Source organism: Typopeltis vanoorti, chromosome 5, assembly GCF_054136105.1.
Source record: "Typopeltis vanoorti isolate ZY-2024b chromosome 5, IOZ_Tvanoo_1.0, whole genome shotgun sequence".
In the NCBI taxonomy this organism is placed as follows: Eukaryota; Metazoa; Arthropoda; class Arachnida; order Uropygi; family Thelyphonidae; genus Typopeltis; species Typopeltis vanoorti.
In genome coordinates, this window is record NC_143553.1 from 51,427,737 (window position 1) to 51,445,098 (window position 17,362).

At 34.2% G+C, this 17,362-nt stretch overlaps 2 protein-coding genes across 2 annotated transcripts in view; one reads left to right on the forward strand and one right to left on the reverse strand.

Moving 5' to 3' along the window:
• The window catches only part of LOC150106404 (soma ferritin-like), a 44,390-nt gene extending 33,919 nt beyond the window's left edge, over positions 1 to 10,471 (forward strand). Inside the window, exon 5 of the mRNA XM_090393126.1 lies at positions 9,970 to 10,471. Within this exon, the coding sequence (XP_090249252.1) occupies positions 9,970 to 10,119 (150 nt within the window). The 3' untranslated portion in view covers positions 10,120 to 10,471. The remainder of the gene's footprint in view (positions 1 to 9,969) is intronic.
• A 5,135-nt stretch (positions 10,472 to 15,606) lies between these two features.
• The window catches only part of LOC150106405 (protease-associated domain-containing protein 1), a 45,926-nt gene continuing 44,170 nt past the window's right edge, over positions 15,607 to 17,362 (reverse strand). Inside the window, exon 6 of the mRNA XM_090393125.1 lies at positions 15,607 to 16,808. The gene's annotated coding sequence lies outside the window, so the exon portion shown is untranslated. The remainder of the gene's footprint in view (positions 16,809 to 17,362) is intronic.

A 17,362-nucleotide genomic window follows, 5' to 3' on the forward strand; every position in this document is an offset into this window, starting at 1 on the left:
ACAAGACGAAGACAATGAAAATAGGCAGAAGCATTGAAAATATCAACTGTGTTTTGAATGGAGAACCTATAGAATGAGTAAAACACTTGAGCACGATTTTTAATGAAGATGCTAAATTAAATATAGAAATAGGCAACAGAATCAATAAAGCTGGTATGGTAGGAAGTCAATTGAATAAATTCATATGGAATAAGAGAGAAATTAGTCGGAACACTAAATTAGCTGTATACAAGACGGTGTTCAAACCAGCTTTAACTTATGAATCTGATAGCTGGGTTAGAAGTAAAATGCTAGACTAAAGACTAGAGACCGCAAATATGAGTCTTGAGAAAGATCAGGGGTGAACAGATGGCATCAATGGCAATATCATATTAAAACTGAGGATATTAGGAAAGAACTTGACATTGCTAGCTTAGCATCCAGGAAGGTGGCATGGTCACTTAAACAGAATGGGAGAGGAAAGATTAGCAAAACAAGTGTTCTCTGCCAGTTTGGAAGGAAAAAGACCCATAGGATGACCAAGATTTAATTGGATTGATATGGTAAAAAGTGCTTTAGAAGATAGAAATATATGATTGACAATATTGGAACCCTGACAGATTGATTTGGAGGAAAATTGTAGATAGAAAGTTAGTAATGATGTAAATTTTTCATGTAGTACTATCGTATCCTGTACATCCCTTGAGGGTAAATGTCAGGAATTTGATGATGCTAACAAATTCATTAAAGTTTTATTTGCAACCAGAATATAGTACCCTGTATAATTAATAAGTTAATTTCATTATAGATACCCCCCCCCCCTGCAGAAAGTTAGTTTGACAGTTTTCAAAAGGCAAAATAATTCCAATCTATAGCAACAGGGGATACTATTTTAGTATTTATCACTCACCCTCTATTATGAACTTATGCCTACTTGGCATTTGGAGTCAAGAATTTTCAAACATTTTCCTTTACATAACTTGCAATCATCAGTCTTCCTACAAAAAAATCAGAATTACCATTCAGATTTTTTTATATCAGATTTAGATATAAAGAAAGTCATTTAAGAAGGTTGATTTCCATTTCTCTCACTGACAACTGTAATACAGAATAAGACAAATTTATGTAGCAGGGTTTTTTTACCTTGCATTCAGGCAAATCAGCCAAGAGAACACACACACAGTTTACAGACAAAAATAATATTGGTGGTGTGTTGTAGATGTCATTGTGTCTTTGCACATAGTTGGAAGTTTATGTAGTGAAGACAGTGAATCATATTTAGTGAAGTGGAGCACCCTCCTGTAATGAGTCCTTGGAGGTGTCCACGGCAATATTTTTATTTACTCTTCTTACACTATTTAACCTTTGAGTATGCTCACTTATAATATATTGTTCACATGAGCTGATTTTCATAATTCTAAAGATATTAGCTTAGTGTTATTATATATTGAGCATTTTATTTAATGAAAAGACTTGTTAATATGAATTAAAAATGCAGTTATCTTGTAAAAGTGAATTGGAGACCAGATTATGTGATGGACATATCATGAAGTGATTTTTCCTTATTTTTTTATTGTAGCTTCTCTTCTGAAGCATGGAATAGTGATATGGGGAAAGAGCAGATGACTGTGGGAGAGGAGTAGATATTAAGGTACCAGAGATGGTTCTCGTTGTTATATTAAGCTGTGTGTCCATGAGAGTCATGTGGTGACTTTGGCTCCAAACTGGTGAAAAATACTCTGCAACAGAGAAGACCAGAGCCAGGGTTGCTGTTCTAAGAGTTGAGGCAATACAACCCCAAGTTGTTCCTGTCAGCTTATTCATGATGTTATTCCTGCTAAATATCTTTAAGTTAGTTTTTTCCAAATGTTTTCGATAAGTTAGAATACAATTAAATGTGACACCAAAGTAACAGTGGTTACTTTTGTGGATTAGAACCCTGTTGCAGAAGTTTAATTATCTGTGAGCTTGGTGGTTATTTAGGTAGAAAGCAGAAACAACAGTTTTGCTGAGATTAAGAGATAGTCTCCAGCTTTCAAAGTAATTTTGTAGTGAGCTCAGATCTTTGCTCAGTGTTTCCTCAAGACGACCGTGGAAGGCACTGTCTTAGGTGGTCATAGCTACGTCATCAGCATAAGTAAACTTTTGACTAGCTGTTTTAGGGATGTCGTTAGTGTACAGATTGAATAAAGTTGTGGTGAGGACAGATCCTTGTGCAAATCTCTCCTGCAGGATAAATGTTCCAGTGAAGTTTTTTTTTTGCTATTGGAGAGCATTTGTTCTAATAATTGAGTTTTTTCAGCAGTTGATTATTTCGGCTGCTTTATCTAAGTGTCATAAGCTGATGTTAGTTCTATGAAGACAGTACCAGTTTTTAAACTCTTTTGGTATTCAGCTTCTATATAGGTAGTGGGAGCTAGGACCTGGTTGCAGCAGCTTCTGCCAAGTCTTAACCCAGCATATAAACCTTACAAAAGTTTGTAAGAAGTGCAGAGTAATGCTATAAGGAAGTAGTTATTAGTGTCATCAGTTGATGGGTTTTTGGAAGGCTATTATCTTTGATTAGTACCAAAGTTTTGGGAGCCATTCATCGTTTATTATTGAGAAGAAATTACTTAGCTTGGATTTTGCTTTTGGGCTAAGGTGAGTAAGAAGTCTGGAAGGATGCCAGGAGCTTTACCTGTTTTAGTTTGTTGCATCAATTTTATCTCGAGTTACTGGATTGGAGTTTGCTGTAAATGTAGGACATAAAAAAAACTTTTTTGTAAAGTTGATGGATCTCTTTATTTTAATATCTAGGAATTTTGGATTTAGCTTTTTGTACTAAGATTTTTTGCAGTACTTTTAGATTTTACTTTTCCTTTAGTTCTGCCTCCTAGGCAATGGAGCAGTGACCAAGCCTTGTGACTTGATCTGATAAAGTTGAAGTTGTTCGTTTCTTAATGCCAGTGAGCACTTTTACCATCATCCCAGGACCTTTAAAAGGACAGAAGCAGTGTCCGAATGGTTCTGTTGTTCATACTCTGCCAGGAGGATACTACTTTCAGTTGACCAGCATGGTGGGTAGGTTTTTCTGAATTCTATTGGGGTGTATTTCTTGCCAGATGCTATGAGAAGTTTAGTGAATCTTTCATAGTTATCAACTATACTTGGAATTATATTGATGTTTTCAATGAATTCAGTAAATTTTGGCCAGTTTGCTTTTCTGAGATTCTTTCGGGGGTATTGGAAAGCTGTTTATTCTTGGGATTATAAGTCCTATAGTAATTAGGCAAGGTTTGTGCTGGCTGTGGGAAAAAGGAGGCAGAAAAGAGGTGAGAGGTGTTCCTTCCATTTCAGTGGTGGTAAAACAGGTCAGAGGTTGTCTCTGATCTCCATCTTCCAGACTTAAAGGTTCTGGGTTGCTTGCTGTTATAGAAGTGGAGGAGGCTATTTGCTAACATATTGTCTGTCAGTTGTTGGCCTGGGTTTTTTTTGTATCCCCATAATGTACTGCATGAGTTAATCTCCAAGGATGATGCTGCAGTCATATGGTGTAAATGACATTATATCAAGCAATATATATACTCTATTTAAGTTGTAAGTTAACGGTTGGAATTGGAGGTATAGGAAGATGGTTTAATATTAAAGCAGGTGTATAACAAGGGTTCATATTATCTTCACTGTTATGCATAACTCAGATTTTAGGGAAAGACAATGTATACTAGAATATGAATTAAAAACTTCAACTAATACTTCCTATATTTTGATAATGTTACATTACCATCTTCAGGAATCACAAAATAATGATGTGCATGAAGGCACTAACACTGAGCAAATATGGCTGAAGAAAACAACTGAAGTTGGTCCTAGAGTCCTAAAGGTGCCCTTTAGTGGGCTGAATTGGGATGATGTTCTTAGAATGCAAGCTTTCAATATTTGGGGCAGTCTCATGCATCCAAATTTGTTGAGGTTTGGGGAGTTTTTTAAAGCTGAGGCTGATTCCAGGAATAATCTTTCATATTTATATTTGCTGAGGTGTAATAAAGTGGCTTTCTTCCAGCGTATTGTGTGGAGGGTGCCCAAAGCATTGTCAGCAAGTCCTGATTGGCTGTATTGGTGGAACCAGATATATTTTTATTGTTCAGATATCCTGATAATTAGCTGTCCTGCTTGTTTGGCCATAGTAGAACAGTTTGCAACTACATGGGACCTGGTATACTCCAGGTAGGTCTAGGGGAAGTGGCTGTTCTTTGGTGGAGCAGATAAGAGATGCTAATTTCTTATATGGTTTGTAACAAGTTGTCAGGTCATATTTGTTTTTTAGTATTTTTGTTAGCTTTTCAGAAGTATGCTGGATATAGGGAATGGTGAATTCCTTATATCCAGAAAAAAAAAAGGAAAATATTAAAACCAATTAACCACAGCCCCCCCCCCCCTTTCATAACCTCTGTTATGTTCTAAATCTGTCACCATTCCTTATATCCAGGGTACTTCTGAAAAGCTAACAAAAATCCTAAAAAAAATGACCTGACAACTTGTTACAAGCCATAAGAAATTGGCATCTCTTATCCACTCCACTAAAGACCACCCACTTCCCCTAGACCTTCCTTGGCGTATACTAGGTCCCTTGTAGTTGCAAACTGTCCTACTACGACCAAACAGGCAGGACAGCTAACATCAGGACTATATATGATATCTGGTTCCACCAATATAGTTACTCAGGACTTGTTGACCATGCTTTGGACACCCACCACAAAATATGCTGGAAGAAAACCATTTTACTACACCACAGCAAGTATAAATATGAGAGATTATTCCTGGAATCAGCTTCAGCTCTAAAAATAAAAAATAAAAAACTCCCCAAACCTCAACAAATTTGAATGCATGAGACTGCCCCAAATATGGGAAGCTTGCATTCTAAGAACATCAGCCCAACAGCTAATCCAACCCAATTTAGCCCATTAGGGGGCACCTTTAGGACTCTAGGACCGACTTCAGTTGTTTTCTTCAGCCATATTTGTTTAGTGTTAGTGTCTACATGCACATATCATTATTTTGTGATCCTTGAAGTTGGTAATGTAACATTACTGAAATACAGGAAGTACTCAAGTTTTTAATTAATATTCTAGTATACTTTGTCTTTCCCTAAAATCTGACAGTTATGTATTTGCAACGTATAAATTTATCTACAAGAATTCACTGTTATTCATTATCTGTATGGATCACATTATGAAGGAAAAGTGATATTAAATCTGATATCAAAATTGGTGATATTTATTTTATGCAGACGATGTTATACTTCTGAATAAATCCAGTACAAGTCTGCAAGATTCCTTGAATAAATTGAATAACTGTTGTAATAAATTTGGCATGAAATTCAGCAGTAAAAAGACAAAGACAGTGAAAATAGGCAGAAACACTGAAACCATCAATTGTAACCTGAATGGTGAACCTATAGAACAAGTAAAACATTTCAGCTATTTAGACACAATTTTTAGCAGAGATGGTGAATTAAATATAGAAATAGACAACAGAATTAGTAAAGCCGGTATGGTGGGAAGGCAGCTGAATAAATTTATTTGGAACAAGAAAGAAATTAGTTAAAACAGTAAATTAGATATAATCTAATGTATTAGATGTGTTCAGTGTATAAGCTGACCTGAGAGCTGGGTTAGAAATAAAAACACTTGATCAAAGAAGACAGCAGATCTAAGACATGAGAGTTCTGAAAATATGCAGTGAATAGATGACATCAATGGCAGTATCATATTAAAATGAGGATATTAGGAAAGAACTTGCCATTGTTGGTATTCAGGAATCTGTTAGCAGAGCTAATCTCAGCTGTCATGATCACTTCAACAAAATGGGGAGGAAAGGTTGACAAAACAAGTGTTCTTTGCCAGGTTAGCAAAGGTATCTATTATACCTCTTCTTGAACTCATTTACAGACAAAGTGCTCACAGCTGAGTCAGATAATGCATTCCATTTATTCACCACTCTCCAAGCAAAAAATCTCGTCCTCAAACCTTATTAATCATACTGACTTAATTTTGAGGGATGACTCTTGTTCTTCCACCACTGTCCCACTGCTGAAATATTCCCCTGCATCAATCTTATGAAAACCCTTTACTAAAATTTTTCTACCATATCCCTTCTTCTCTGCCTATCAACCAATTTCTGTAACCCACAAACTCTCAATCTGTCAATGTAGGGAGCATTCCTTACACTATAAGCTGGCAAAGGTATCTATTATACCTCTTCTGGAACTCATTTACAGACAAAACTAATACACTTACACAAGCTTGATCACTTGCCTCTTAACAGACAGATTTCTGGAAAAAACAATAAATAACACTTGAGATAAATTATGGGTGTAGAAAAGAGACTAAAGAACATCTGAATGAACTATATATTATAAAGCCTACAAAACCAGCTAGAAAGGATGTTCCAAAATGCAAAAAAAAAACAGATTGGCAGAATGATAAAGCAAACAAATGTACAGAAGCCTAATTACATTCAAACTCCAAATTTCTCTTTTCTCAGTTAGAGATTACCAAAGACTACATTCCTTCACCTCTCACCATGAAAGATTCTCAAGACAAAGTAACTAGAAATATTAGAGAAATGGAACATGTGTTACCAATTACTTCTCTAATATCTTTAAAGGTAACAGCTTTCACCCACATATACTGACCAGTGAGAAAGATACAGCATCCATAATCTTGGAAGAAAAAGTAATATATTCACTTAATCAAATGGAATCATCAAAAGCACCTGGAATTGATGAAATACCCACAGAGCTCTATAATAATGGATCTGATCTAATTAAACAAGTAATCAAACTTTTCAATAATATTCTTTTCACTGGGACTATCCCAAAAAATGATTGGAAAATAGGCAAAATTTTGCCTATACATAAAAAAAGTGATCAAAAATGTAACAATTATAGGCCAACTACTCTTCTTTGCGACTCTTACAAAATCTTTATAAAAAAAAAATACAGAATTGTCTAAATAACATTTACAAACAGCTAATAGAAACACAAACTGGCTTTAGAAAAAAGTAGGTCAACAACTAGCCCTATCTTTATTCTTCATAGTTTGGATGAAATTGCATGGGCCAAGGAAAGCCCTTTACTGCTGAATGACATAATCACGTAATCACAAGAAAGATATTTATTTAACCAAATATTTCGGTCTGGAAATAGCAGACCATCGTCGGTGGTCTGCTATTTCCAGACCGAAATATTTGGTTAAATAAATATCTTTCTTGTGATTACGTGATTATGTCATTCAGTCTTATGTCGCAAGTATCCTTAAAACAACAAATTCTTACCCTTTATTGCTGTTTTGTGGATTTTAAACAAGCATTTGATCCTGTCATTAGAAGAAAACTTATTCAAATATTAAAGAAAAACAGACTTTGAAGACTAAGATTTGCTTCAAACTACTATCAAAATACAAGTGCAGTAGTTCAATATAAAAATATCACAACTATAAGCTTGAAATCGAACGGAATTAGGGAAGGATGCCCACTCTCCCCATGCCTTTTTAATATTTTCATCCAAGAACTCATTAAAAGAAGTACTGCCTTCCAAATCTACAATACCAGCTTGCAGAAATTATAATATGATTATAAATTCAAGTAAAACAAAGGTAATGAATTAGAAGATACCTGGAAGATATATACAGATAACTTAATCAGGAAATCACAGAACAAATTAATGGTTTTAATTACCTAGGAGCATACGTGACTTCAAATTTAAATGGTATGGTCAATGATGAATAAACCTGATAAAATTTAAAAAAACAAAATTCCTACAACTCTAAAAATAAAATTATCCAAAAATCGAATACTACCACGCTGTCTAAGGCAGAAACTGACCTTTTTTTAAAAAAAAAAACAGAGGAAACTGTTGGTATTTTGAATTGAAATGCTTCAGGAAAATAGACAGAACTCATTGGACAGAATATAAGACTAATACACAAGTGCTGTAAGATTTGAATATCCCTAACTCAACAATTCTTAACATACTTAAATAGCATCAAGTCAATTGGTGCGACACAATTGATTGGTCACATTGTGTGAATAGAACTAGACAGACTTCCTTGCCTGGTAAAGTCTTTAAAACTGCACTGGACTTTCGATGCCGAAAGTCCAATGCAGTTTGCCATGTGAAACTTGCTTTGGATAGAGAATGGTGGAAGGTGCTTATCCATGAGGGATTCAATCTGTCTTGAGGACAGAAGAGAAGGTTTTTAAAGCAATTATTTCTTTTTTGTGGTATGTTGCTTTTAGGTGATTTACATTTGGTTAAGATGCTTGTTATATCTAAATGAACATTATTGGCTATTGAAGGTGGCAGATTGTAGATACCTCGTTCATCATGATATCTAGTTTTGAAACTTGCTTCAGGCAAAGTTATGACCTTGACTGAGAGCATTAGCAGCTTCTTCTGTAAGTGCCTGTGATGATAAATTTATAACCACCCGATCTTAAAGTTTTCATCAACAGCTGTATTATATTAAGATTGTTTATTTTGCCTTTAGAATGGTTTATTAAATCACATGAAACAGCATTATTTGTTTATCTCTAAAATCAAATAGATATAAAATATCCTTCCATTATTAATTAAGTTTTCTTCGAAAAGAACATTGAACTTATTCTCTTTATGGAAGTATTGAAAAGCTCTCTTAATGAAGTTCATAGAAAACGTGAAAGTATGAATAAGTGAGGCGAGTTGAGTTCCGAAAGGAATTGTTTCCAAGTATCACCGGGAATATTGCTCATGAGGGTAGTTATAAATTTATCATCACAGGCACTTACAGAAGAAGCTGCTAATGCTCTCAGTCAAGGTCATAACTTTGCCTGAAGCAAGTTTCAAAACTAGATATCATGATGAACGAAGTATCTACAATCTGCCACCTTCAATAGCCAATAATGTTCATTTAGATATAACAAGCATCTTAACCAAATCTAAACCACCTAAAAGCAACATACCACAAAAAGAAATAATTGCTTTAAAAACCTTCTCTTCTGTCCTCAAGACAGATTGAATCCATCATGGATAAGAGCCTTCCACCATTCTCTATCCAAAGCAAGTTTCACATGGCAAACTGCATTAGACTTTCAGCAGTGAAAGTCCAGTGCAGTTTTAAAGACTTTACCAGGCAAGGAAGTCTGTCTAGTTCTATTCACACAATGTCTTTCATATATATTGGTTCAACTTGGGATTTTCATTTGCAAAATACAGAAATGCCATAGAAGATTCCAAAGTTCAGGTGCATGCTTTTAACCTTAATGAATTTTTTTTGCCAACACTTCAGAGATGTGATAAAGGACCATTTCATTGACTTTCTGGGAGCTAGACTGGAAGAGATCAGTGCTAGTCATATTTTCTGTAAACAAATAATAAAATGGTGTATCTCCATATTAACATTCTGGATCAGAGATAGTTATAGAAAAGTTTTCTGCTTTGTTACAAAGTATGGTAGTAAACTTGAAGACATTGAGATCTCTAAGATTGAAAGTGGTCTGAGTTTAAAATAAAAATAAATAAATACTCCTTCATATCTTTTAGAAAATTTTCAGGTCTAGCTTCATGTCTTTCATATATATGTTGGTTCAACTTGGGATTTTCATTTGCAAAATACAGAAATGCCATAGAACAAAATATACTGCCTTCTTAGTTGCTTTACTGGAAATTACTAATCGGCCCATCCAACATTACCATGTTCTTCATATGCAGTCAGTCCATTTCAAGCACACATACCCTCCTGCTAGTAAAATGCAAAATGTCTTTAAAATTATGCAAAGAAAAGGATTTTCTTGAAAAAGATCTGTTAGTTTGAATTATTATATATAAATTAATATTTGGAGCAATTCAGATATGTGACAAATTTTAAATTGGATTAAATATTAAAAAAATTATTTAAATTAATTTTAACATTGTTTTTGATGTATCAACTTAATTTATTAAATTTGATTTTTAATTTGTTTGCTTTACAGCTAATGGATTTCATAGAATCTGAATTCTTGGAAGAACAAGTTGAATCAATTGATAGTCTATATCGCTATATTAGCATTCTAGATGCAATGAATACTGGCATGGGTGAATATCTACTTGATGAAAAGTTGCAAGGAAAAACAGAACTCTGAAAATATTTTCATATATACTCTAGCAACAACTGATGTAATACTCAGGGCAGTGATAATCTCTCTCTCATAGAACTTTCTGGCTATAAACAAAAAGTCAGACCGCCTCAGTACATATTCTACTTTGTTACAATTTTTTTTTTTTTAAATTTGTAACGATATGGCTACAAAATTATAAATTTATAATTTTGTATCGATATGTCTACTCACGGTATACCTCTTTTAAAACTTACAATTTTTTATTATAAAAATGTATTGTATATTTTACATCAATGTAAGCATTCTTTTCTAATTCATCATCATTATTGGATTTGATTTTTTTTTTAAATATATATACATTTTTACATATAAATATTGCATTGATAAAATGTACAAGTTATATTGTTTCAATAAAAAAAATAATCCTTATGATTTAAGGATTAACTAACTTATAGTTAATCTTTGAAACTCAACTGAGTTTGAACAACTGTGAAAATTTTACTGATATTCCCTAAAATTCATTGTACATCATTGGATGTTTGCTCCTTCTATGTGATCTAAATGTCAATCGACTGCCACGTGGTGTATACACTATAGAATCTATTTATTTCATAGTTGTAACTTGTTAAGTAATAGCTTATAAAATGTCACTATGTGTTGTACCTTTTGGCAACTCTTCTCCATCAAAAAATGACAATTCAGAGTGCAACACTTGTGTGCTCATCAAGTTATGAGCACACAAGTAATCTTGAACCTTATAAAGGTTTTTTTTTTTCAGCTGAAGGTGTTGGCTGATTTCATACAGAAGTGGTAGGATTTTCTTTCCTGGGAACTAGTTTCTCACATGCCACAAAACGATGCATGAAATTAATAGAAAATAATACACTGGCCTTTATAGCCTCCATAGTTAAGCATTATTCCAAACAACTACTTCAAACTAAAAAAAAACTAAACAAAATATCATTATTCTTGGTGGAGAGCCTGTCATTTCTCTGCTTGAAAAAAGATGTCTGAAGCATGCTGCTTTTGATGTTGGTTGGAATAACACATTACAAGTTGGTTCTCAAATCAAGATTATTACATTCTTTTGTGGTACTGATGGGAAGATATATGGTGAAAACAACCTGAGATTTGTATACTGGAGATTGATTTCTCAACCACAGCGATTCTTACTCTGTCTATGCAGAAATTTCTGTCCAAAATGTTCTGCAATGTTCCCCAGATTGGGCACTGTTCAAGTTTTTATTTTTTCCAAAACTAGGGTACCAAAGGATAAGAGGGATTGTGATCGCAATTTTTTGAAAAATGCAAGCTGTTTTATTGACCTCACAAGACCTCTAATGTGGATATTAAACTTCAAAAATTTAAATACATACATTTCTTGACTTGCAGTTGGGTTCTATTCCAACAACTCTGTCATAAATTAATATGGTCAGAAATCACTAGATATTATATGAATCATAAGGATAGGTTATTGGTTAAACATGCCTGAATGCTAAAATGAATTTGCTTTATTATTCTTTAGCTAATTTTACTCTTTGCTTATAGTATAATGTACAAATTATAACATAAAATTACTGTAAGGCATTATAATAATGACACATAGAGTGCATACAAAAGTTTTGCAAATAAAATAGCTATAAGATTCTGGTCATCGGATAGTTATAGACTGATACTTGAAAAATAACACAGCATTGCATTGCAGCAACATGGCCAGCTGATGTTACTAAAAAGGGAGGGAGTGGAACTCATTAGATTTTATGACTGAACATCGGGAGTCAAAAAGATTAATGGGATAACTATTGTGAGTGGTTGGAAGTAGAGGACAGACTAAGTTGAAAGACATCTTCAGCACAAGTATTGCTTTTGTTTGTGTATTTCGTATCATCTTTATCTTCTTCAACCTTTTGGTTCTGTCTACTGCTGGACGAAGGTCTACCCCATGATTTTCCAGACCATTCGGTTTTCTGCCTCTCCCATCCATCTCACTCCTGCAGTTTGTTTCAGTTCATCCCTCCACCTTCTTCTCGGTCTCCACTCTGTTGTTTTTCTAGTCCATCTCGCATCAGGCAACATGGCCAGCCCATCTCCACTTAGCCTGTTTAATGTATTTTACAATATCCATGACACCTGTTTGAGATCTTATCCAGGTATTTGTCTTCCATCTCTTAATGTTATTTTTAGCATACTTCTCTCTATACGATGTTTTGTTCTCAGCTTTTTGTTTAAGGCTTCTGTTAAAGTCCATGTTTCTCCTTTGTATGTCAGGACAGGAAGTATGCACTAGTTGAAAGCTTTCCTTTTAAGACTTATAGGGATGTCACTTCTCTCATTTTCCCATAAGCCATCCATCCAAGGTGGATTCTTTGAATCTCTTTTCTTTGGTAATCCTAAAAGGACAACAGTTGGCCCAAATATACATATGAAGTGACTTCATGGTTTTCAACTTTGACAATTCTATGGTTTATGTATTTATTCATCATTATTTTTGTTTTTTCTCTATTTATTTTTAATCCAATTACTTTGGAGGCTTCATTTAGCCTTTCTTCAAGATTATCTGCTATTAGGACAATATCACTTGCAAATTTCAGATGATGCAGCCTTTCTCCATTTATGTTTATTCCTTTTGTTTCCCAATCAAGGCTTCTAAAAACTTCCTATAGTGCAGCTGTAAATAATTTGGGCGATATGGTGTCACCTTGCCAGATGCCTTTTTTATTGTGAACTTTTCACTGTTTTTATATAATTTAATTACATAAGTTACATTATTGTAAATATGCTTTAGTGTTTCAATATAGGGTTTCTCGGTTCCCTGGGTTTCAAGTGCTTTGTGTTGCAGATGTTTTAACTGAATCAACATAGTTTTTATATTTAATGTGTGGTTTATGTTCCTTTTGTCTGATAGGAATTGTGCATCCTGTTTCCTCTATATATGGATAGATTACAGGTGCAATAAATACAGTATGGGCCAGCGGAGGGAGTGGGTCTTTAGATGAGTTGAGTAAGCTTTTTAATTTTGCAGGAGGTTTAAAGGTGGCTTTGAGGTTGTATTTCTGTAGTATTCTGTTTATTTTATGTGATGTCCCTTTAATGTAAGGAATGGTTATAGTTTTATTGTAGTCTGGCTTATCTTTGTTTTTTATTGAGGTCTTGTAGAGAATTTTGTTAGTGTTTTGGCTGTAACCATTTTTTAGAAAAGTATTGCTGATAACTTTAAATTCATCTTTCAGAGTTTGTTCATTGGAGCAGATGTTCAAAAATGACTAATAATGACACCTAGTTTTTGTGTTGGGTGATGGTAGGAGTTTGTGTATATATTGGCCAGTATGGATTAGTTTCTGGTAAACAGTGAAGGAGACTGCTAGAAGGAAGACATGTGACAAGTGTCTGGAAACGGAAGTATGTTCTGTTTTTCAATCTCAATTGTGAATTGTATGCGTTTGTGTTGTTTATTTAGGTGGCTAAGGAAAGTGGCTGATGGCCATGGGGCCAGATCAAGAAAACATCAACGTACCTAAGCCAGACTTTGGGTTTTAAAGGAGAGGAATCTAGAGCATGTTGCTCGAAATGTTCCATATAAAGTTAGAAATGGGGGGCAAGCCCATGGCTGCCTTTTTGTAGGTAGAAAGCGTTTTACCATACAAAATAACCAGAACGTAATACGTGCGGAAAGAGCGCCGTTATATCTGGAGGGAATTTGTTCTGTAAAAGAAGGATTGGGACATTCGTAAAGAGACGTCAAAATTGACTAATAAATCATCTGTTTCTAATGTAATGTCTTTGATTATGTTTATGAAGTGTCGTGTTTCTGATATGAAACACACACAGTTACTGTGTGAAATGTAACTCAGCTTGTCCTTGTATATACTCCAGATGATTACCTTAATATGTATGAAGGTCGAAACGTCAGGAAATTAAAATAGTTATTTATAACACGGTTGTAAAGTCCATAATTTCTAATACTCCAGATGATTACCTTAATATGTATGAAGGTCGAAACGTCGGGAAATTAAAATAGTTATTTATAACACGGTTGTAAAGTCCATAATTTCTAAAATGAATGGTGATCACTGTGCAACACTAAAAGAAAGGATTCTGATAATTCATGGAGATTCGACCCACAAGTGATGCAATCAATACGGTAAGTTGAAGATTCGTGTTTCTGGTTTGATCAATCGACTAGCTTTTTTAAAACGCTGTAGAGACAGTAATATCATTCCGAATTGCATCAAACTAAAGAGAAAATTTAACTCAACAAAGGCGCAACAAATATACCAAAGCGTTACTCAGAGAACAGATCCAGGCTAGTTATCAGAAAAAAACTTGGCCGTTACTCAAAACCAGGTACAAAATGTAAAACCTGAACTTGCAAGTTATTTGAACGCAGATATCCGGATTATCCTCGAAAAGATTACGGACAACACAGCGAACCATATCCTTCAAACTAAGAAAGAAAATCTCTTATCTAAATGTCATAGACTAAAAGATCAACAAAACCAACGAACATATTCGAATTTCTTCACAGTGAACGCTAACCAACCAGAAGCTAGAAACAAGGAGCCACCAATCGCCTGCAGGTAACAGTAACGTAGTTAACCTATTCGACCACGCCTTAAACAAAGATGAACTCTCGCTACTCAGCAAAGGTCTAAATTTTGCCGTAGCACCCAGATAGATAAACACAGTGGATTTTATTTGTAATATTGAAAGAGGCTTGAGATTCACCCCAAACAACGTAGCAAATAAAATACGTTTAGAAACCGCCAACATTTTAAATATAAATCATAAGAAAACAATAACTTAAACATGAATTAACAGCAGTGAAATCATTAAAATCAAATCCGAACATCGTAATAACTAGAGCCGATAAAGGAAGTGCCACGGTTGTTCTAAACCGAACCACTTATTTAGAAAAAATGAATCTACTAGTATTGGACAATAGTACATACCAATGTGTTAACTACGACTCCACCAATAGAATAAAAAAGAAACAGAGAAACTACTTAAATCAATTACTACATGGTCCGAAGATAGTCAAAAAAATTACTCCTTCACTATGCTCATTTCCCGAGAATTTACGGTCTACCAAAAATACACAAACAAAACACACCACTCCGACTGATAGTCGAAGGTATAGACAGCCTGAATTATTACCTAGCCAAGAAATTAGCGGCAACACTCAAGGAGTTGGTAGGTCATTCCCCCTCCTATATCAGAAACACGCAACACTTCATAAACATAAACAAAGATGTTACGTTAGAAAAACATGATTTATCGGTCAGTTTTGATGTCTCTGCCCTCTACTAATGTCCCAATCAATAACACAATCCTTTTAAAAAAACCAATTCCTTCCAGATACAACGGCTTTCTTTGTGCATGTATTACGTTCTGGTATTTTGTATGGCAAAATGCTTTCTATCTACAAAGAGAAGGCACAGCCATGGCTTGCCATTATTCCCCTCTATTGCTGACTTTTATATGGAACATTTTGAACAACATGCTTTAGATTCCTCTCCTTTAAAACCCAGTCTGGCTTAGATACGTTGACGATGTTTTTGGTCCCAGACATACTTTCCTTAGCCACCTAAACAAACACATAATAGTTCACAATTGAGATTGAAAATCAGACCACACTTCTGTTCCTAGATACACTTATCACACGTCTTCCTTCTGGCAGACTTCACGCAAATTTCAACAGACATCAAGCCTGTGGAAATTTGGTTGAAAAGTTTGGAAATCAGGTTAGTTTGTTATAGCAAATCAACTGTATATTACTCTTCTTTGTTTCATCGTCCAAATTTCACTTCTATGTAGTGGCTCATATATTATAAATATTAATCTAGTCTATACTTGTACGGTTAAGTACAGAATTTATTACACCTGTTATTTAGGCATTTTGTGATTTTCATATTATTAGTCCTTATCATTTTCATATGAAAACATGAATCCTAAATAAAACAAAAAACTTGTTCTGAAATTTTATTATCAGTTTATTTACTTCTAGCTGGTGCTTGACATTTAAGTCACCATTTTGGATTTCTCTTTTGTGTTGAGATTATCTTGAAGTCTTCAACTATTTCTTTTAGGTTTTGAATGCCTTAACTTAATCTTCAGAATCCATTATCTTACCTGGTCACATTAGCGTTTACTACCTTGGTTTTTTCTATTACTTTTTTTATTTCATTTAAGTATATAATAAATAGTTAGATGGAAGACATTTCATTCTAACTCCCTGCTGTAATTCTTGCCAAATGCTGTTTAGCTTTCTTTCTTGTACTAAATTCATGTTTTTACTTTATCATATGCTTTTTCAAGATCTATATATATATATATATATCAGGGGCAAATTCTCCATGCTTGCTATGCATGCATGCATTTATAAGCATTCCATTTGGGCTTTTATTTTTGTAGATGTCTTAAGCTTGTGCGGCAATAATTGAGCTTTGCTTTTTTGTATCTAAGACCGATGCTTGCTCCTCTAGTCAAAGCTACCTTGGCTTGCTCGGGTGTAGGAGCTTCAGGGTCCTTGCAGCAGCACTGTGATTTCATGCGTGCGTATAACCATTTCACGTCATCTCACTCTGTTGCTTAAACATAGGCCATACACATCAACGTAAGCTCTAGCCAGCCTTTACAAGTGTGCGTGTTGCTTGGGAAAATTAAGTTACAACCAGCTCACAAAGAACTGCAGGGTAGAATTTGTATTCAAGTAGCTAAATTGAAAAAGATAGAATATCATTTGTAAAATAAATGTTGTATTTGTATGATTAAATGTACATAAATTTCTAAATATATAGTTTTAAATGGTCAGTAATTCATTACTCTGCTAATCAGACTTCAATCACACCTCTCACTCCCTGCATTGATAACAAGAGCAAGCGTGAATTTCAAGACCAGCATTTGATCCTTATATATATATATATACACACACACACACACATATTAAAAATAGATATTTAATGACTTTAAACAGAGATAAAATATTGTTTTAATGAAAATGATACAACTAGTTTCAGCCTTTTACAGCCTTCATCAGGTATCCACTAAAGGTAGAACACAATAATAAAAATTGAAGTTACAAAAAACTGAGAATTACAGGCAAAAAATTGTATATTTCGTATCTTTTAAGTCTGGTTTTATAACTATGCTTCATACTTTTTTTTTTGCTTCATTAATTTTAGCCATGTAGGTGGTAATCTTAATTTTATCTTAGCAAGAAATAAATCAGTACTTATTTCAGAGCTTCTATGTACTCTGTTTAGCCAAG